The 22,349-nt window shown below is 47.6% G+C and overlaps 1 protein-coding gene across 2 annotated transcripts in view; it reads left to right on the top strand.

Moving 5' to 3' along the window:
* Positions 1–20,190, top strand: part of LOC119184280 (Transcriptional adapter 2A) — a 136,787-nt gene extending 116,597 nt beyond the window's left edge. For both annotated transcript variants that reach the window (XM_075885214.1, XM_037433915.2), the window contains one exon: positions 18,574–20,190. In XM_075885214.1, coding sequence (XP_075741329.1) covers positions 18,574–18,765 — 192 coding nt within the window. In that variant the 3' untranslated portion in view covers positions 18,766–20,190. The remainder of the gene's footprint in view (positions 1–18,573) is intronic.
* The last annotated feature ends 2,159 nt before the right edge of the window (positions 20,191–22,349 follow it).

The raw sequence follows: 22,349 nt of genomic DNA, 5'->3' as shown, positions 1-22,349 counted from the left end.
GAGGAGTAAGTTAGTACAAGGTTCGTTTGGGAAGTCGTTTTTGATACTCTGTTTGGTCTCTTAATTATATCATTCCTGTTCACGTTGCGAGCACGTAGTATGGCATCGTCAATAATGTCTTCCGAATAATTTTGTTTCAATAAGGAATGCTTTAGGTGTTCCGCGTGTCTGTCAAATTCACGTATATTGGTGCATATTCTTCGGTACCGGTAGGCCTGAGAATATGGAATACCCGTTTTGCAATGCTTTGGGTGGCTGCTGTTGAAATGTAGGTACATTTGATGGTCTGTAGGCTTTTTGTAAAGGTTTGTTGACAAGCGGTCATTTTTGACCGTGACAGTGACGTCCAAGAAGTTAATGCTGGTTTTGGACATTTTGTGAGTGAATTTAATTGATGGGTGGCACTTGTTAAAATCCTCTATCAAGCGGAAAAGACTTCCTTCATCATGGTTCCATATCATAAAAATATCGTCTAAGTATCTTTTGTAGTAGAAAGGTTTCAAGGTGCGTCCCTCAATGAATGGGATTTCAAGTGAAGCCATAAAGGTGCTCGCGAAGTTTGGGGCCATTTTCGTGCCCATTGCAGTAACACTGACCTGAAGAAGATGCTTGCCATTGAACTCAAAATGGTTATAATTTAGTACAAGTTCAAGAAGTGTAAAGAGTACCTCGCCACTTACACTAGTTCATGAGTCAGATTTTACATATTCAGAAACCATAGCCGCTATTCCGTCATGGTGGGGTATGTTGGTGTACAGTGAGCAGACGTCCATGGTCACCAGAAAACTCCCGCCTGGGATGTCGAGACTTGAAGTTTCGCAGATGAAGTGGTTTGTGTCCTTTAGTTAATAGGGAAAATTTGGGGGGATGTTTTTTATTAAGGAATTGATGAATTGTGATATATTTTCTGTTGATGCGCTGTTACTGAATACTATCGGACGTCCCGGATTGCCTGCCTTGCGTATTTTGAGGAGCAAGTAGAATCGACCGGGAACAGAATGGGTCGGTAACATTGCTTTTAACATTTTGCCGGTAATTTTCTTGTCCCGGCGGAGATTGTTTAGGGTTACTTTTATCTCCCTTTCAAACTCGGGAGTCGGGTTCGTTGGAAGTTCTTTGTAGAATTTTGTGTCTGATAGTTGTCGTTCCCCTTCATCAAGTAGTCCGACGTGTTTAGAATTACTATGCAGCCCCCTTTATCAGCCGGTTTGATGGTAACTTCAGTGTTTTTTCGTAGTTCATCGAGTGCCCTTCGTTCTGACTTTGATATGTTGTTTCGAAATGGCCGATTTTTTTCATACGCTCTGATGATGTCTTTTTGAACTGCTGATATATACATATCGAGCCGTTTGTCCCTCTGCTCACCTGGACACCATGATTTGTCACCACCAATCAATCTATTCTCGTCCGTACAGTCCTTGCGATCATGAAAGTGTTCATGGAGGCGGAGATTACGCCCAAAGTTATCGAGGTCTTGGTACAGTTCAAATTCATTGAATCCACCGGATGATGGGCAAAAGGTTAAGCCTCTCAACAAAAGTTGAAGCTGAGCGGGTGTGAGTGTTGTGTTTGACAGAAAGAGGACATTTTTCTCATAAATTTTCGGCTGCTCTTGGCTATCACGTGGCACGGGAGTGTCAGCGTCATATCCGAGAGTAAGGATGTTTTGATTAGGATTGCACTGTAGTTTCGAGTTCCCATTTTTCTCCTCAAAGTTAGGTTGTGGTATGGGTGGTCCCTGGCGTTCTTGTACGGCCTCATTCCTATTTTCCGATATGCGGGAATTTGACAGACATGCGGAACACCTAAAGCATTCCTTATTGAAACGAAATTTTCGGAAGACATTATTGACGATGCCATACTACGTGCTCGAATGTGAACAGGAATGATATAATTAAGGGACCAAACAGAGTATCTGAAACGACTTCCCAAATGAACCTTGTACTAACTTACTCCTCATTAGCGCCATGAATCAACGACATACTTTTCCGCCATTTCAACATAATCGGGCAAAGCAAACGACTAACTTCTATTTTCACGAAGCCACCTCACGTGGTGTACCGCAGGGATAAAAATCTGAAGGACATTCTTGTCAGAGCAAAAACAAACACCCCCAAAATTCAATCAGGGTGCCATCCCTGCGGAAAAGCTCGATGCAAGGTATGCCCAAAGATGGTCAGAACACGTGAATCCAAAGCGAACTTCTCGAATTTCAAATTCTGCATAAATGAAAGCCTTAATTGTGACTCCAGTAACGTAATATACATGCTACATTGCAACATCTGCGGACAAGAATATATCATTTCGGCTGCGGTTCAATAATCACCGGTACCACGCGACTTCACTGCCGAAGCTACCTTTATCTAGACATCGCGCCTGCCAAACCACAGTTTTGAAAATATCAGCGTAACTCTTTTGCAGTCCGGTTTCTCAAACAGGCGCGAGCGCGAACAGCGTGAGGCATATTTTATTTTCAAATTTCGAGCATTAGTAGCCGGCATCAACGAGGACCCCGGAAAACTCTCCTGCCTCCGAGAAGTAAGCCAGGAGGAAATTGGTGGCAAAGATTGATAGCTGGAGACCATGCTTGTTTTTTTCTGACTGACTCGTACGTGTACACTGTCCTTTCTTGTTTTTTTGTTTTTTTTTCCTTTTTTTCTTTTTTCACATGCACATACAAAGTGTTTATGTTCGCCTACCACTTGATGACCATTGAAGGGAAACGGACGAAGATTAAAGGTAAAGAGCCGACCGACCCATTAAGGGGAAACCCTTTCTTTACGCACGCCGTCACGGACCCCTCCCGCCACCGCAGCGACAATCTTGGGTGGCCACGACAATCTTGAGTGGCCCGACACACGTCAAGAACTGAACAGCACGTGATAAGAACCGGATGTGGACGTACAGGGACAGTTGGTTTCGTTCTCAGTGTTGACAGTGGTTCTTCCTCTTTTTTACTTTCTTTATTTTCTTTATTTTTTTATTTTTTTCTTTTCGTTTTTTTTTCTTTCCCCTTTTTTCTTTTTTTTAATTTTTTTTCTTTCTTTTCCTTTTTTAGTTCCCTCTCACTCTCGCAAACATCTTTCAAGGCGAGAGGGACGCGGCAGCAACGAAGTTTGGAAGTTCATGTCAGTATAACTCATCCCCTGATGAAGGGAGGACCCCTCCCGAAACTGTTGGGAAATAAATAAAGTTATCCTTGTTGACAACGCTCCCGTTGTGCCATATCCCATACCTTCACGAAGACTAACTGGCCCATTGAATTATTACTCCCACTATATATATCTGTGTGTGTGTGCGTGCGTGCGTGTGTGTGTGTGTGTGTGTGTGTGTGTGTGTGTGTGTGAGAGAGAGAGAGAGAGAGTGAGTGAGTGAGTAACGTATGACGTATGAAACGATGGTTGGTAGAAGCCGATGAAGTAGAAGTCAGAGTGGAATAAACATGGCGTATGAGCCAGGCCACCTCTCCCATTCATCATAGCGTCACACGAGTCGACAGGATGAAGACCTGCCAGCCCCTTCATCAGCCGCTCATCATCTACGCAGTTCTCCGCTTAACACCCTGAGCATACATGGACTACCGTACAAGCGCCTAGCATTACGCATCGACCAGCATTATGTCAGAAGCACCTACTGACCTTCGCATCCCCAAGTACACCGGAGCAGCGGACCATGGACCCGTACAACAATGGTTCGACCTGTTCGAGCTCCACGCTACCGCTGCATCTTGGTCGGAACGGGAGATGGTTACGAACTTTAGCGACTATGTCACCGGTGAGGCATTTAAATTTTACCTCACCCACATATTCGAGAACGACGAGTCATGGCAAAAGATCAAAGAGGAGATGATTAGCCGTTTCAACGACTATGACCAAAACCTATTTATTGCCAATCATCTGAAGACAACCGCACACTATCGTCAATTCCTTAAGCAGTCCTCAAGCATTCGAAAGCGCAACGTGAATCGACAACTGCCACAAGACAAAAGAGTGCATGAGTTCACTGACAGGCGACCATGCGTATTTTGGAAAAAACCCAACTATCGAGCGCGCTTCCCTTCTGCACGAAAGTCGGCATTTCCAAAGTCGTCGCACCAACATACGACACGAGACGTCGCTCACTCTACTAACGCCCTTCATGCTTCGCCTCGCATGCGGGGTCCACCACACGGTTTTCTATCACGCGGCTCTTCAAGCGCTCCTATCATAGCTCACCATTTGCATCATAAGGACGCGGCGATCACAGTAGACGACCTGACGCTTCATGAAACTAGCCTGTCAAGCCATGCTCCTTCCGCACGAACTCATGCATCACCGTCCAGTGCATACACACTCAACAGTCGAAGCAAAACAGAAGGCACAGACGCATGGAACGTCGCACGCTGCCAGGCCCAAGAGCCCCTCATTGTGAACAGCGTAGAAGCTTCTGAAGATCTTTGTGCCAACTGTGAAGCATTATCTTCATTGCCCGAACTGCATGACAACAGCCCACATGCTACCAGCTGCAGAGAGGACACCACATCAAGTTGTCAAAAAAACCGGCTTAATGTTCAAGAAGGGCTCCCACCATAACACGTTCCACAGCAACATCAGCAACGCCCACAAAAGTGTGTCCAAGACTATAATGAAGATTCGATTACAACGAGCCGTATCGATGCATTCAAATTCAGTAATCACAGTCATAGGCAACCTTCACGCATTCAAGCACAGAGCAGAAGTTTACATTTCCCGTCCGGCGAAGTCGGCCATCTGCTCATGGAAAGACATCCGGGTCATTTGTCTACGAGGCCCAACCTTCCACCTGGTTTCCCATCCCCGCAAATATTGTCAATGCTTAACTCTTTGCTGCATAAAAGAACGGAATCCACTATTGATGACCCAGATGCATTTAATACTTTGTGCCGCATGCGTACTTTGCAAACTGACTTGGTATTCAGCTCAGCTGTTCCACGAAGACAGAAGCATTCACAATCAGCATCTTGTGAAGAAAAGTCTCCTGCAGAAGCGCCTAGAGTTCATCAATCACAAGATCGAAGCGATGTCATTCCAGTATACGACCTCACTGCCAACACTGAAAACAAAAGAGCAGGTGCGACTTCTGATGGCACAAGTACTCTTCAGGCAACCACCAACAATGAGCGGTTTATAAATACAGACAATTCAATTGCACGAATCCCCTCACATTGTCTTGCGCCAAAAGCAGCTGCATTGGTTGGCCTCGTATAAGCCTGCGGAGGAATTGCTAAGAATCCTGGCACATCACGATTACTGTCACACCCCAAGCAAGTCGACGAAACCAAAAACTACAACGTCAACGTACACTTCAACTTTGTCAACGACGAAAGTCATCGAAACCACTCTTAAGGCTCAAAGAACATTGCGAAAAGGCCCATCGTCATGGATACATTCTCCACCAGAGATCAAAAATGCGCCTTCGATCAAAACATGTGCGACATCGCTATGGAAAAATTTCCAAAAGCCACAAAAGCACCCCTTGTACTCGGCAGGAACACAGGCAGCGCCTAATCAACCTCGATCAACGCGCACGCAAGCTGCCTGCATGGCCTGTGTATCACCCACGACGAGGAATTCGATGCCTACAATATCGGAACTGTCGATTCTGCAAGATGTTTCAGCCTCGTTCGTTCTTCAGAAGAATGCCAGCTGTGATTACCCCTATCTCCACGTCCAAAGCATTTTTGTTTTATCCAGGACGCAACCACCAGCCTCGCCCACCAGAACTCCTGCGTTAACCGGACTGCTGCACTCTCCCCTGAAGTCTTTGAAAGTTTACGGAACTACCCAGGAGCATAGAACCAATTGTGAATTTTGACATTTGTGACTTTTTAACCTCTCCTTGTTTACTTTTTTTTTTTTCGTAATCCATGCCTTCTTTGGGGGGGAGGGGGAATCCTGTGACGTATGTAGCGATGGTTGGTAGAAGCCGGTGAAGAAGTCAGAGTGGAATAAACGCAGCGTATGAGCGAGGCCACGTCTCCCATTCATCATAGCGTCACACATATATATATATATATATATATGTGTGTGACGCTATGATGACTGGGAGACGTGGTCTGGCTCATAACCCATGTTTATTCTATTCTGACTTCTTCCTTCTCTACCTCTACTAACCATCACTTGATACCGTCACACGATTCCCCCTCCCCCCGAAAGAATGCGCGAGCTACAATCTAGAAAGCATGAACAAATGGAGTCTTATAATAAAAAAATAATGCCAGAAAATGCAGTAGTTCCATGCCACACGGCGGTTCAATGCACTTGCACAAAATGTTCACAGGAAAGGCAGTCCGGTGATATCTAGGAGACCACAGGTGGGCGAGGTTGGCTGTTGCGTTCTGGAGAGCATAACCTTGCCTTCAGCGTTAAAAATGATGATGGCACAACCTGGTTAGTAATGAGGAACGAACAAGGTTGGGAGTCCTTGTAGCGTTGGAAGGTCGGATGTCTCATGCGTTGGAATCTGAGTCGTGGCTCCGACAGACGCTTTGCTTCTAAAATGCGTGCTTGTTGAAGGATTGTGACGGCGTGATGCCTGCGGGCTGGCGGTATGCAAGAAGTGCTTCCGCATCTTTCTTGCCGTCTTCCGTGGTGTTGCGGTCTGTTTTGTTGTCGCATGAGGTTGCGCGCTTGGCTATGCTTGCTTTGCTGATGCTGCCCAGGAGATGGCTGTAGTGGCAAGCCTTCCGGAATGGGACATTCATTTACTTTGAGATTTGACGCGTCCTGTACACAGCTGATGCATGATGAACAGGTTTCTTGCTTATCGGGCATGGTTGGTGGTGCGCCATCATTGTTAGCCTGCTCTTCAGAGGCTTTTGTGACGTGGTTGATTACGGACGCTTCTGAAAGACAACTGTGTACGAGGTTTGATGTATGATTTGCTTCTGAATTGGTTCGATTCTTGGATTGGTGACCACTGCATGAGGGTACCACATGTGACGTCGCATCACCAGGTTGAAAATGCAAATTTTGGCAAGTCTGCGGTGCCGTGGAAATGAACTCTTGCGACAAAAAACATTCAGAGTTGACAGATAGTTCATCAGGGGCTTCTTCTTCGCGGCTCACTATGAGTGGTTCTTGCGCCTGGTCGCATGCGACGTTCGATGCGTCTGAGCCTTCTGTGTTTGGAGTTTTTGGTGGCTGCGCACTGGACGGCAACACCGCAACAGGTGTAGTTCGGTAAGGTTTGAGTTGTGAATGGCCCTCTTTCTGTGCAACTAACGATGCGAGCTGTTCTGGCGCATGAATCTGGGTGGTAAGTCCAGGGCTTGGCGTAGCATCGTTCAAGATCCGCAGGTCTATCCCGACCATTGTGAGCGTGCTAGATGTGAGATGGACATTGTGAGTCACGAAAGAACCAAGCGATGGAAAACCAGGAGGCGGGCCAAGTCTGCGAGATGGGGAGTAAGCTGCTCCAATGCGTGAAGACTGATTTTCACTCTTTCAGTCATCTTGGCGTTGTTTGGTATTTTCCCCATGTGTCAGCTGGTCTACCATGAACAAGGCGTCCTTATGACACGAATAGTGACCATTAGGAGCCTTTGAAGAGCTGCGTCGTAGACAACCAGGTGGTGGACCATGTAAGCGAGACGAAGCATGAAAGGCATCAGTAGAGTGAGCGACGTCTCGTGTCGTATGTTGGTGCCACGACTTTGGAAATGCCGACTTTCGTGCACAAGGGAGCTGCGCTTGACGGTTGGGTTTTTCCCAATATACGTATGGCCTTCTGTAAGTAAACGCATGTGCCACTTCGTTTTGAGGCACTTGTCGATTCGCACTGGACTTTCGAATGTTTGAGGACTGCCTAGGAAATTGACGATAGTGTGCAGTTTTTTCTAGATGGTTGGCAATGAGTAAGTCTTGGTCATAGTCATTAAAACGGGTAATCATCTCCTCTTTGATTTTTTGCCATGACTCGTTCTCGAATATGTGAATTAGGTAAAATTTGAATGCCTCACCGGTGACGTAGTCGCTGAAGTTCGTAACCATCTCCCGTTCCGACCAAGATGCAGCGGTAGCGTGGAGTTCGAACAGGTTGAACCAGTCCTGTATGGGTCCATCGTCCGCTGATCCGGTGTACTTGGGGATGTCGAGGTCAGCCAATGGTTCTGTCATGGTGCTAGTCGTTGTCGTCCTAGGCGATGATTCGGTAGTTAATGTACGGTCAGGGCGTCTTCTGGAGAACTGCTTCGATGATGAGTGACTGATGAAGGGGCAGGCAGGTCTCCATCCTGTCGACTCGTGTGACGCTATGATGACTGGGAGACGTGGTCTGACTCATAACCCATGTTTATTCTATTCTGACTTTTTCCTTCTCTACCTCTAGTAACCATCACTTGATACGTCACATATATATATTAGGGAAACAAGTGTATACTTAAGGGCTCGTTTTTTCGTGTTTTTACACAATATTAATGAGATCTAACTGACAATAATGCCAAAGAAGGTATAGGGGAAGTTCTTAGGCCAATTGTAATGTAAATGAGAAGAAAGAAAAGTGGGTGAAAAGATAACTTGCCGTGGGCAGGATCCGAACCTGCGACCTCCGAATAACGCATTCGATGCTATATATATATATATATATATATATTATGAAGTCTTGGTAGTTTTGCAAAACGAACGGGCAGCGCCAGCACACAGACGATGACGATGATGATGACCCAGAGTGGCAATGAGGGCAAAGAGACAAGCGGATGATGGTGATTGTGATCATGCAGGGATGAGGACGATGTAAGTAACAAATGCCCACACTAATTCCCCCCACTTGGAAGCGGACACCCTGGCCGCCGTAAGTCAAAGTGACGGGGAACGTCGCGTGAAAGGTTTCGTGCTACGAACGTGACAATCTCTGTGCTGCGGTAGCGGCGGTCTGTTGGGGCGACGAGTGGTGTCACATGATAATTAACCGGCGAAGTCTGTTCTAAAACAATGTATGGCCCAATGAAGCGTAGTCGGAATTTGTCACAGAGACCAGGAGTGCGAATAGGTGTCAAAAGCAGCACCTCGTCACCAGGTTGGAAAGACACAACGCGGTGGGATTCGTCATAGATGATCTTCCGCTCGTGCTGTCTCGCTTCAGTATTGATGCAAGCCTAACGGCGAGACTGGGCCAGGCGGGAAATGTATTCTTCGCTAGAAGACTGACATGAATTCCCATGGCTGCTAAAGAAGGAGACGTCGAGAAAGGTAGTCGGGGTGCGTCCGTACACGAGGTAAAATGGTGAGTAGCAAGTTGTTCACTGAACGGCGGTGTTGTAAGCGAATGTCAGGAATGCTAAAAGAGTATCCCAGTTTTTGTGGTCGGGTTGGACGTAAACGGCTATCATGTCTGCAAGGGTTCGGTGAAATCTTTCTGTGAGACCATTTGTCTGAGGGTGGTAGCTTGAAGCTGTCTTGGGAGTAGTTCCAGAAGCGCGCAGTACTTCATTTACAACTTGTGACAGGAACACTTTGCCGCGGTCACTAAGCAGTACACGAGGAGCCCCATGACGCAGTATTATTGCGTGAAGAATAAAGTCTGCAACTTCCACAGCTGAGCTTGTAATAACAGAGGAAGTCTCAGTGTAGCGTGTCAGGTGGTCCACGGCAGTCACTATCCATCGTTTGCCAGCAGATGTGACGGGGAGAGGCCCGTAAAGGTCAACACCTACAACCTTGAACGGCATTGAAGGGCACGGAAGTGGCTGTAGAGGTCTAGCAGGTGCCGACGTGGGGAGTTTACGACGCTGGCATGGGTAGCAGGAACCGACGTACCGAGCTACACTAGAAGAAAGGCCAGGCCAGTAATAACGACAGCGAATGCAGTCAAGAGTTTTTGAAAACCAAGATGACCAGCAGTCAAGTCGTCGTGGAAGGCTTAGAGCACCTGAAGTCGAAGAGAGCGTGGCAGTACAGGAACCCAGCGCTGACCGTCAGGGTGTTAGACGTGGCGGTAGAGAACCCCATTGTCCAGCTTAAAGTGCAGGAGTTGACGACGGAGTCGCGCGTTTGGTGGATGAGAAACTCGCGAAAGGTGGTCCATGATGCGTCTGCAGTATGAATCGGACCGCTGGCGGGAGATAAATGTTGGCTCGTCGTCCGAAAAGGGTTGCGTTATTGATGCGAGCGTATGAACTTTGGGAGATGTGGCGGTTGAGTTCTCACCAATGCTCATATGGGTAGTTGGAAGCGGGCAACGAGATAAAGCATCGGCGTCTTGATGTTTTCTGCCTGACTTGTAAGTTATGTCAAAGTCGTACTCCTGCAAGCGTAGTATCCACCGACCCAAGCGTCCGGACAAGTTCTTCAGTGTAGAAAGCCAGCCTAAGGCATGGTGGTCCGTAACGATTGTGAAGTGACGGCCGTGGAGATAGGGACGGAACTTCTGGACCGACCAAACCACAGCCAAACACTTTTGCTCAGTTATAGTGCAGTTCTTTTCAGCAGCGGTGAGTACGCGACTGGCATATGCAACAACTTTCTCTAGGGAAGACTTGTCACGTTGTAGAAGAACAGCTCCTATACCAAGGCCGCTAGCGTCGGTATGGAGGATAGTTGGTGCGGTGTCGTCAAAGTGGCAGAGCAGAGGTTCAGACGTGAGTGCCCGCTTCAACAGGTCGAATGCCGTTTGACATTCTTGAGACCACAGAAAGGGGATGTTGGAAGCAAGTAGTTGGTGTAATGGAGCAGCAATAGAAGCGAAGTTCTGGATAAACCGGCGAAAATAGGAGGCGAGGCCAAGGAAACTGCGAAGCTCCTTTTGTTTTTCAGAGCGCGGAAAGTGAAGGACCGCAGAAATCTTGTCAGGGTCGGGCCGGATGCCATCTTTGCTAACGACGTGTCCTAAGACCTTGATAGATTTGCTAGCGAAAGAGCATTTCTTCGTGTTTATTTGAAGTCCGGCGCCGGCAAGGCACGTCAAAACTTGATCCAATCATTCTAGGTGCTCAGGAAACGTTGACGAAAAGATAATAATGTCGTCCAGGTAGCAAAGGCAACTTTTCCATTTCAGGCCGCGCAGCACGGTATCTATCATGCGCTCAAAAGTCGCGGGTGCGTTGCAGAGCCCGAAAGGCATCACGTTGAATTCATATAGCCCGTCGGGGGTTGCGAATGCCGTTTTCTCCTTATCGTCTTCATGCATAGGGATCTGCCAGTGGATTTTCGGTCCTCTGACCTCCCACAGCCCGCTATACCCCCTGGAGCTTCGTTCAGGCCGCCGCTTGCTCCCACAGTCAGGCAGCATGTCCCAGACCGAGCCTGCCGGCACTGATGTCATCAACCACGCATCGCCGCAAGCTGCCCCTCCTACTTACATACACGGACATCAGCGGGAACCCCCGCTCTTTGCTGGTCTTCGGGGAGAAGACGTAGAAGACTGGCTTGATGACTACGACCGCGTAAGTGCCGCTAATAGGTGGGATGAGGCCGCCAAACAGGGTTACGTGCCTTTTTATTTGGTCGGAGTCGCGAAGACATGGTATTTTTACCACGTCGTTGACTTACCCGACTGGGCTACCTTCCAGCAGCAGCTGCGGCACGTCTTTGGGACACCAGACATTCGATCCGCCGTCGCGAAGAGGACACTCGATACTCGCCGACAACATCCCGGTGAATCCTATACTTCATACATCGAGGATGTCCTCGCACTCTGCCGGCGTGTCAATCAATCCATGCCGGAATCGGACAAAGTGCGCCACATATTGAAAGGCATTGGGCCTGTCGCCTTTAATGCCCTCGCTGTGCAAAACCCAGCTACCATCGCTGATGTCGTGACGACATGCCAGCGCCTTGATGCGCTGGACTCCGTCCGCCTTCAACCAGACATCGGCGACCACCATTCCACATCAGATGGCCATCTGCGTGACCTCATCCGGGACATTATACGCGAAGAATTGCGGTCCATGGGCTTCACACATCCTACACCGCGACCTACACAGCCTTCGGGAATGCCTTTACGTGACATCATCAGGGAGGAACTTACATCCCTGACTGGCTCTGCGCCCGTACAGCCACCTGCTTCTCACCCTATAGCCACGTACCCTCAAGTTGCTGCCGTGCCTCCCAGCGACGCCCACGCGACATTGCCACGTCCATCCTACGCGTAAGTTGCTGCCGTTACCCCTGTGAACTACCATTCCGTGCCCCCTGACCCTTCGGCCCACCTGACCGTGCTATCTCCAGGTGCCCCGAATGCCTTCTATTCCCCACCGTGGCGCTCGTCTCGCCCTGTATGCTACTACTGTGGCTATCGCGGCCACATATCTCGTTTTTGCCGAAAGCGCCAGCAAGATGAGCGTCGGAACGATGTGCGTGAACGGGATTCGTACACCGGGGCGTCTTATCAAGGTCGGTGTTATTCGTCTACCCCGCACCTCCACCACATATGAAGTCTTGGTAGTCTTGGCTGCGACAGCGTTTATTTGAGAAAAGACCTCGCAAAACGAGCGGGCAGAGCCAGCACACAGGCGATGACGATGATGATGATCCAGAGTGGCAATGAGGGCAAAGAGACAAGCGGATAATGGTGATTGTGATCATGCAGGGATGAGGACGATGTAAGTAACAAATGGCCACAATATATTTATATTGTAGTGAAGAGGAATGCCCACTACCGTAGCGACATCGACACGTTGGCGCGATGCGCGAGCTAGGACGGCCTGGTTGCTGCTGCGACGACGCCCGTATATCCCGCCAGCTCTTGCTGCTGTCCTGACGCTGCTACCGCTTTGGCCTGGCATTTACATTATATTTTGGTGGAGGTGCTGCGTACCGGGACAGCCCCTGGGTGGCGAAGCACGGCAGGGTGTGAAGACAGCATCGTCAGGCATTACGGACGGCAGCTTTCGGCTACGCGATTCCAGATTCAGGGAAAACTACAGCAGCCCATATATATAGTTACGGATAAGACGCTACGCCGCATCGACGAGGCTAGAGATGAGATGTATTTAAAACCAGCAGAAAGGGCGTGACCGGTTCACCAGCGATGAAGCGGAGGCAACCCTTTGTCCTAGTAAGGCACACACGCGCGTTGCCGCCCAGAATATCAATATGCGTAATGCATGCACGTAGCATAGTTCCCGGCGGCAGAAGCGCCGTCTCGGCGCGTCTAATTGTAAACTTCACTGCGAGAGTTGTAGGGCTTCAAGTGCGCAACATGTACAATATCGGTAGCTTGTGGGGTACATGAAGGCGATGGGGCGGCAGGACCGATTTCATATGTCACAGGAGTAACCACGCAAAGGACTCGGTATGGATTTGTGTAGTCAGTAAGCAGTTTTTTTGACAAGCCAACTTGACGGGTTGGAGACCAGAGCAGGACCAAATAACCGGGCGAAAAATGTATGTCGCGTTGTCGTTGATCATAAAAATGCCGTAGCTTCTTTTGACAGATCAGAAGGCGAGTACGGGTGATTTTGCGTGCGTGAGCGGGCCGAGTGATAGCGTCCATGGCATATTCACTGGTCGGTAGTGCAGGGGATGGGATGATGGTGTCTAGAGGCAATGTTGGTTCTCGGCCAAACAGCAGGAAAATGGAGAGTAACCGGCAGTGTCATGGCGCGAAGAATTGTAGGCAAATGTGATGTACGGCAATGCAAGATCCTAGTCCGTGTGGTTGGTGGAAACATACTTAGCGAGCATGTCTGTAAGAGATCGATTAATACGCTCCGTGAGTCCATTGGTCTGCGGATAATACGAGGTAGTCAGCTTGTGCCTGGTTTCACAGGACTGCAAGATGTCGGCTATGACCTTCGACAAAAAGGTGCGGCCACGGTCTGTAAGCAGTTGCCGTGGAGCTCCGTGCTGCAAATCACGTCTTTGAGGAGGAAGTTGGCGACATCTGTGGCACAGTTTGTTGGAAAAGCTTGTGTGATGGCATAATGCGTGGTGCAGTCGGTGGCCACGGCTTTCCACCTGTTACCCGAAGAAGACAAAGGGAAAGGGCCAAGTAGGTCCAAGCCAACGCGGAAGAACGGTTCTGGCGGAATGTCAAGTGGTTGAAGGCGTCCGGCGGGAAGTGTTGATGGCGTTTTGCGGCGCTGACATTTCTCACAAGCCGCAACGTATCTTCTGACTGAGCGTGCAAGCCCTGGCCAGAAGAAGCGTCGACGTATTCGGTCGTAAGTACGTGACACACCAAGGTGACCGGCAGTCGGAAGGTCATGAAGTTCATTTAGAACTTCCGAGTGAAGGCGTTTCGGGATGACAAGCAGCAGGACAGGTCCATCTGGCTCAAAACTTTGGTGGTATAATACACAATCATGGAGCACGAATGAGCGATTGGACTGATCGGAACATGGTGATTAGAGACTCTCAACGATAGCACGTAAGGACGCATCACAGCGCTGCTCGTCACCGATGCATGTTGTTTGCGAAAGGGAAAAGACGCAAGGGTCGGTGTTGGTGTCAGGTATAGTGTTCGATTCAGTGACCGGGTAGAGGGACAGGCAGTCTGCATCCTGATGTAGGCGTCCAGACTTGTACGGCACCATGTAGGTATACTCCTGCAGTCGCAGAGCCCAGCGGCCAAGCCGGCCAGTAGGATCCTTCATTGATGTAAGCGAACATAGCGCATGATGGTCAGTTATTACAGAGAAAGTTGTGCCATATAATTATGGGCGGAATTTTGAGACTTCCCAAACAAGAGCAAGACATTCACGCTCCGTAATGGAATAGCTGCACTCAGCAGCTGTGAGGAGGCGGCTAGAGTAGGCGATAACTCGGTCGTGTCCCCGTTGGCGTTGGTCTAGGATGGCTCCGATCTCGTGACCGCTAGCATCGGTTCGGACATTTGTCGGAGCGGATGGGTCAAAGTGAGCCAACACAGGTGGAGTCATCAGTAGCGTGATTAGGTGATAAAAAGCAGCAGCTTGGTCAGTACCCAACGTAAAAGTGATGTCTTTTTTCAGAAGCTCAGTAAGGGGTCGAGCGATGGTTGCAAAATCTTTCACGAACCTTCTAAAATAGGAACAAAGTCCTACAAAACTCCAGACATCTTTCACTGATTTGGGTACAGGAAAACTGATGACTGCACAAATTTTTTCCTGGTCCGTCTTCACATTTAATTCGTCGACAAGGTGACCCAACACTGTAAATTGCCGGCGCCTGAAGTGGCACTTTGACGAGTTTTATTGAAGGCCTGCAGTACGGAAGATGTCGAGAATAGCCGAAAAATGCTGATGGTGGGTCTCAAATGTTGGGGAATATACAAGGACATTGTCAAGGTAACAAAGACATGTTGACCATTTGAACCCTTGTAGCAGAGAATCTATCGTGCTCGAACGTGGCGGGGGCGTTGCATAGCCCAAATGGCATAACCTTGAACTGGTATAGGCGGTTTGGAGTTACAAATGCAGTCTTCTCTTGGTCTTTTTGTCAACAGTAATTTGCCAATAGCTGCAACGTAGGTCTATTGAAGAGAAGTATCAAGCGCCGTGGAGACAATCGAGAGCGCCATCGATGTGGGGCAAAGGGTAAACGGCCTTTTTCGTGATTCTATTCAGATGGCGGTAATCAACGCAGAAGCACCACGTGTCATCGTTCTTCCTGTTGAGCACAATGGGGGATGCCCAAGGGCTCGAAGAGGGTTCAATAATCCCTTTGGCTAGCATTTTGGTGTCTTCCTATTGAATTACTTTACGCTCAGGGGCAGACACTTGGTATGGTCGACGATGAATGGGAAGAGAATTGCCTGTGTTAATGCGTTGCTTGACGAGTGAAGTCTGGCCGAGTGGACGGCTGCTGATGTCAAATATGTTGCGGTATGAAGCCAGAAGGCGGCATAGCGCGGCTGACTTCACAGGTTTGAGGTCCGGGGCAATCATGGAGCGTAAGATCGCATTGAGGCACGTGACATTCTGCGGGTGACATGGTTGACCGGGACATACGTCTGCCCCAAAACTGGGGATGTGGTCGTCGATTAAAGGTCTTAGCGTGGTGACCGAAATTTCTTGAGGTAGCACTTGCTTTGTGAAATCGAAATTGATAGCAAGTAAATATGTTTGGTTAGAAACCATGGTTACGACAGATTGTGGGACAGTAATGTCACGCGCCAGGAGAACATCAAAAATCGGCGCCACTATATGATCACCATCGAGCACTGGAGAGGGCGTTGCCAATTCAGTGAATGTGAGAGCTTTAGGTTGTAACTGGAGAAGTCAGTGGTGCAGAGGCTGTTCGAGAGTTCAGGGTGAGAATCCAAAAAGAAGAGAAAGTTCTCAGCTGAGAGTACTGGCGGCACAATAGATTAGGGCAGAATATGTCAATAAGAAGTCCATGCCAAAGATTAGGTCGTGAGGGCAATTTTCAAGCGCCGTAAATAAAACGGTGACATGGCGGCCGGCAATGCTAATACGAGCGATACACATTCAAGTGATGGCCACAGTTCCACCATCAGCGACACGGAGTGCTTTAGTTGCTGCAGGCGTGATGACTATTTTAAGTATGCGACACAGATGAGCACTCATAATGGACACTTCAGCTTCGGTATCAACTAACGCCGTTAAAGAAATTACACCTCAATCAAGTTCGAATTAGTGGGGAGCATCAACAGAGGATTTGGATCAGTCGCAGTTGATGCAGCACTACCTCTCGGAGCTGCATGATCTAGTTTTTCGTCTGAGAGGATCCATAGTTGACCGGCGATGGATAGCGGCGTGGTTTGAGTGATGGAGAATGGTGGCATTGAGGTGACGACGAACGAGCAATGGAGCGGCTGCTAGGGACGTCGGAAGTAGGATACACACAACTGGGCGAATACCAACGGGAGTCGTCGTTAGGGCGAGAAGAGGAAAATGGGCTCCAGGTTGGAGGCGTCCAAGTGCTGCGAGAGTAGCGGGAGACATGGGCAACTTGGTGGCAGCGTAAGCAGATCGGTTCGTCGTCTGCAGTTCTCCATTCTGTCCGATTGCAGGATCGCGGAAGAAAATATGAGTCATGGCGCGGTGCATTAATGTCATCGGTCGGGAGGCGGGTCGGGAGATAGAGCAGGCCACAGGAAAACCGAGCTTTGCAATTTCTTGCCTTACGAGGACTTGAATAACAAAGACCGCCGGAGGCGTCTGTGCGGCGTCATGGTCGAGTGGAAATGAAGGAAACGGCGCCGGACCTGATGCCTCAAGCTCCCGTCAAACTATACATGTCACGTTCTCCTGCATGGGTGGTGTGGCAATGAGATCGGTGCAGGTAGATGTAACAGCCGTGTTCGGTAGCCGCGTAAATTGAGGCAGGACACGGCGGCTTTTGGCCATTTTGAAGCGGCGGCATTTTTAATAATCATATCGATGGTCGTGACGATAGTGTACACGAGCAAGTTGAAGGCGTTGTTTGCTATACCCTTGAGTATGTGACCCACCTTGTCACTCTCTGTCATTTGCTCGTCCACTTTACGGCACAACTCAAGCCTGTCCTCTATGTATAAGACATACAACTCATTTAAGGGCTGCACACGAGTGGAGAGTTTTTTTCACGCTTCCATTTGGCAACTAGACGGGTCCCCAAAGATGTCGCGTAGTCGCTCCTTGAAGATATTCCAGCTGGTGATTTCGGTCTCATGGGCGTCGAACTAAGCACGTGGGGTGCCGTCCAAGTAAAAGATTACGTTGGCGAGCATGCTGGTAGGGTACTATCGGTGTGTCTGGCTAACAGGCTTGTTCGTACATGCGGAGCCAGTAGTCAACGTCAAACCCAGGTTGTGCAGAGAATGTAACGGGATCACGAGGGTAGGGCATCGTCAGGTATGTAGTGGCTGGAGCTACAGATGGAGACGCTGACGGGTTGTCATTGGTAGCCATGGCTGGAGACTGAACGGTGCGGCCACTGCAAAGCTTGATGGTGAGAACGGGGAACCCACACCTTCACCAAATATGTTACGGATGAGACGCAACATCTTGTTGACGAGGCTGTTGAGGAGATGTATTTAAAACCAGCAGAAATGACGTGACTGGTTCGCCAGCCATTGAGTGGAGGCAACCTGTTGCCTCCTCGTAAGGCACACACGCGCGTCGCCGCCCAGAGTATTAATATGCATAATGCATGCACGTAGCAATATATATATATATATATATATATATATATATATATATATATATATATATATATATGAAAGTAGATGCGCTCTCACATAACAACTGTTTATTGTGCCGACGTTTCGACAGGAACCCCGTCTTTTTCAAGGGGTTCCTGTCAGGGTTCCTGTCGAAACGTCGGCACAATAAACAGTTGTTATGTGAAAGCGCATCTACTTTCATATTTATAACCTTGCGGCAACCGAAGTTATTCTTCTGTGTATATATATATATATATATATATATATATAAAACCTCTTAACAAAAAAAATATTCAAAATATTCTCAAGAATTTGACTGAGGTTTCAAACTCTTATCTCTTATATATTTTACAATGTCATATCTGTGATGGAAATATGTCAGTGCAGCCGTGGTTGACCCTGGCTGAAAACACTTTCGTGTTAAAAATTAGGGGGAGTTTGTATGGATGAGTATTCTTTTTCGAAATGCTGATCTGTGGTAGAAGGTAAGCGCAGCATGTTCTATTTTATTCTCACAATGTGTTCCAGCTCTGTGCAGATCTCCGCATCATGCCAGAGATGTACCTCCACTTCAAGGAACTGCTGATCAATGAATACGAGAAGCTGGGCTCACTGCGTCTTGCCAATGCTCGAGCAATCATCAAGATTGACGTCAACAAGACAAGGAAGCTCTACGACTTTCTTCTGGCTGAAGGCGTTATCAAAAAAGAAATTTGTTAATTCAGAAGGGCTCTAGTTTGTTGTGGAGTGTGACCGTTGTTTAGACACGATATTGTTTGAGGCTTCATTTCGATCAATGAGAGTTCAACCAGTCGTACTGAAAAAAAAAAAAAAAAAAGGTGGGGGTGGGGGTGGAAGACGGACAAATTCTGCAGAGACAGGACACGAAAGGAGGCTGCGGAATCATTCCAGGGCCACAGTGGCCGTGTTTCTTTGGAAGTGGAATGTTAGAATTCTGTTTATTTTGCGATTGTTTGCTCATGAAAGGGGACCTGCGACACAAATAAACGTGTCGGTTTCATGGCTTCTTAAACAGTGTAACGCACTGATATCCTCGTGCAAGTAGCAACGCCAAAAAATAAAGCAGTTATAATTTTATTTCTACGGATGAACCTCACTGGTTGGATAGACGGATGCTATAAACGTCCCCTTTATGACAGGGCGGTGAAAAGTGTCATCAGGCTCAACAAATAAAGGAAAAAAAAGTTTTTTTCCTTTTGAATTTGGCCTAAAGCCTTAATTGTCTATTGTGATGAAGTCTAACCATCTCTTACTTAGTTCTGTCATGGGCATGTTCAGCTTTGCATTGTCATTCATAAAACCCTAGGCTTCTTGTTGGCTTGTGCCCAAGCGTACGTCTGAGTGTATATCTCCACATTCAATCAGAACATGCTCCGTTTTTTTCTTATCTTGTCCCCCAAGTATGCATTGTTCTTCTTTACTAAATTTTGCTTTATAGCTGCGCATTCTAGGGTAACCTGCCCTCGCTTGAAACAGTAAAGTTCTTTGACTTGAATGCCTCAATCCTTATTACATTACATTTTTGCCTGTTTGGTAGTTACTCAGAGCCATTTTTTTCCTCTGTTGGCGCCATCAAGCAAATTTTCTCGGCCTCTCTGGCTTTTAGTTTAACGCTCTTTGTTGCCATACTGCTTACACTGCCTGCCGTATATTTACTAGTAAACTTCTTTTCTCCACTGTGTGTCAACGCTGTTCCTATACAAATAACGGAACACTTTCTCTGCCCATCTAATCTCTTTCCGTGGTTTAGCATTTCTTCAAACCTTATTTTGCATGTCTATGCAAAACAACATATTTCTGAAGCTATTGAGCTTGTCTTGAGAAAAGTAGTGGCTTTAGATGAAAGCATTGATGAGCATATTTTTATCAATGAGCATGTTCTTATGTGTGATGCTTGGAACACCCACATTCATATTTCATGCAAGGAAAGGGGTCGAACTCTACCTATGCATAACAATCTTCACATGAATAAAATAAATCAGAAAATGAGTGCCGAGAATGTGGGGTCTGCTCTCATGAGTATGCTTCTTTTTAAAAGCCAGCGAAACCCTTAGTGGGTGTGTATGCTTGCAAGGAAAACACCAAAAAGAAACAGAATAAAGTAGACTGTATTCTTGTCTGCCATTTGACTTCTTATTCTAGACAGTTCCTCCCGAATTCCCGCCATAACATTTGAAAACCACGGCGGTAACACGCGGCGGGTGCACTTTGGCTCTCGTATCTTGCCTATGCCAAGATGGCCGCTGCGCGCACTTGGCTTCACTGCGCCCCGTTGGCATGTATAGGAGGCCTTCACTTCGGCAAGATTTATTTGAACCTCCTTGGCCGGGACCATGGAAAAAAAAAAAAAAAACATTACCGGAAGTGCTGCATCGGAAGTCTGCTGGGGTAGGCTGTACGGCGTGAGCCAATTTGTTTACAAACACCGAAACCGTCTCTAGAATGTTCTTGCCTGCCGGATGAGCGTGAAAAATCCTTCGTCTACAACGGCGCCACTTATCGAGGGAGTCACTACAATGAAGGGAAACGACAAGACGGTTGGCAACCATGTCACGGTGAGCACCTATAGCGTCTTTACAGTAGCAAAAGACGATTGAAGTTGTTTGCACTCTCGTAATAGTATAGCGGTTTGGAGCGGTCGTGTAGTGGCAGACGATTTTTTACGGGGGGGGGGGGGGGGGGGGGGAGTTCGCAGAATTTATAACATCGCTGTGACTGTTTCACTTCGCGTTCATCGCAGCTGTATCATCGAAAATGCAAAGTTTGTGTTCCGGCTGTCAAGATTTTATAATGGAGCTCTGAAATAATGTAATTGCTCGCCATTGGAGCCAATGGAATAGTGGAGTGAAGTTCGCTATAACTCTGTTGCTGTTACCCTTACTTTTTATATACCTTAAAGTTTAATGTGTGCGCTGAAAGTCCTTCTTCCAGTATGTATTCAATTAACATATCATCGAATTGTACTATTGTATATATGCTCTATGTGAAGGCATTCATAATGTGCCTCGACGAAATTACGTTTTTCAAAGCGTAGCAGGGTGCAAAATGCGTCCGTTAGCAGTTACCAGTCCATTTACATTTACTGTAAAAAATTTTCTTGTTTATTATTCTAAGAAATGAGATGTAGAAAAAGATATTGTTATTATGTTCTACTTCAGTTGAAGTATGAGATTTACTTGAAGTTCAAGAATGTGTCTAGTGATCCCGAGGTTAAAAAAGGCTCATGTGTAACGGGTCTCTCCGAAAGGTGCTTGCATTTTCGTGTTGCGTTGCTACACTGCCAGGCAGGGCCTTAATTTTCGAGATGACTACGCTGCGACTCGTGCTACCAATTGCATGTATCCCATTGAGTTCCGTTGTCCTGTAAAAAGCTGAATACACATGCTGTTCAGTTGATTGCAGAACGGAACCTGGGCCAGCGTATCTTGAGATAAGGCATATCGTAGTTCCGATTGGAATAGGATTGCTTCTTGCTTTCGTTCCTCGATCTATCTTGTTTGGTTTCTAATAAATATTGTGTTGGTATTAGTTAATATTCAAAGCAGATATATGCAAGCACACTATGCACGACATACATACATGCATGCGTGCGTGTGTGTGCGTGTATATGCATTCTTACTGATATTCAGGCACCTCTAAGCCCGGAGTATGGTTTTGTTAACAAAAGCAATCGCTTTAGGCAATTTGATGCGTTACGTATGTGACTATTTTGGCATATCCTTGTTGTACACAAGTCGTAGCGCTGCCTATTCTTAAATTAAGCTGCTGTAATCCTTCCTGCCGAACATATTTGATTTCGCATGTCTGTGCACACATGATAAGTAATGATGTACTCACCGAGGATAATTAGGCCATCGTGAGCGAATTGATTGGAAAGGCGGGTGTTCATCATCGACATGCATTTACGTAGTTTTCACGTGACGTCACATCCGCGGTGCGGGGCTGTCGTTGGGGAGTCGTCGCAATAACCAGGCGCCTCCGAGCACACACCGTAGTGGCGTAGCCACCGTAGTAGCCTATCCAGCGAGTGTGTGCGTGTCACGGCACATTCTGATGGCGTGTTAGCGTGCGACACTTGTGACCAAAAATGAATTTTGTCCCAGCTACTTTGACGAGCCTGCAGGGCCCACCAGGGCATGTTATGAAGCTAAAATTGCCATGTTTAGTGGTGTGGGCCCATAAAAGCTGCGCATAGGAAGAGACGCGACCCCGGACACCGAGGTACCGCAACTAACGATGCACGTGGATATTAAATGTTACCTCACCATGGAGACCGCCAGGTG

The sequence above is a fragment of the Rhipicephalus microplus genome, unplaced genomic scaffold (genome assembly GCF_043290135.1).
Source record: "Rhipicephalus microplus isolate Deutch F79 unplaced genomic scaffold, USDA_Rmic scaffold_90, whole genome shotgun sequence".
Classification (NCBI taxonomy): Eukaryota; Metazoa; Arthropoda; class Arachnida; order Ixodida; family Ixodidae; genus Rhipicephalus; species Rhipicephalus microplus.
Note: the sequence above shows the minus strand (reverse complement) of the source record. Positions and strands in the feature narration are given on the sequence as shown.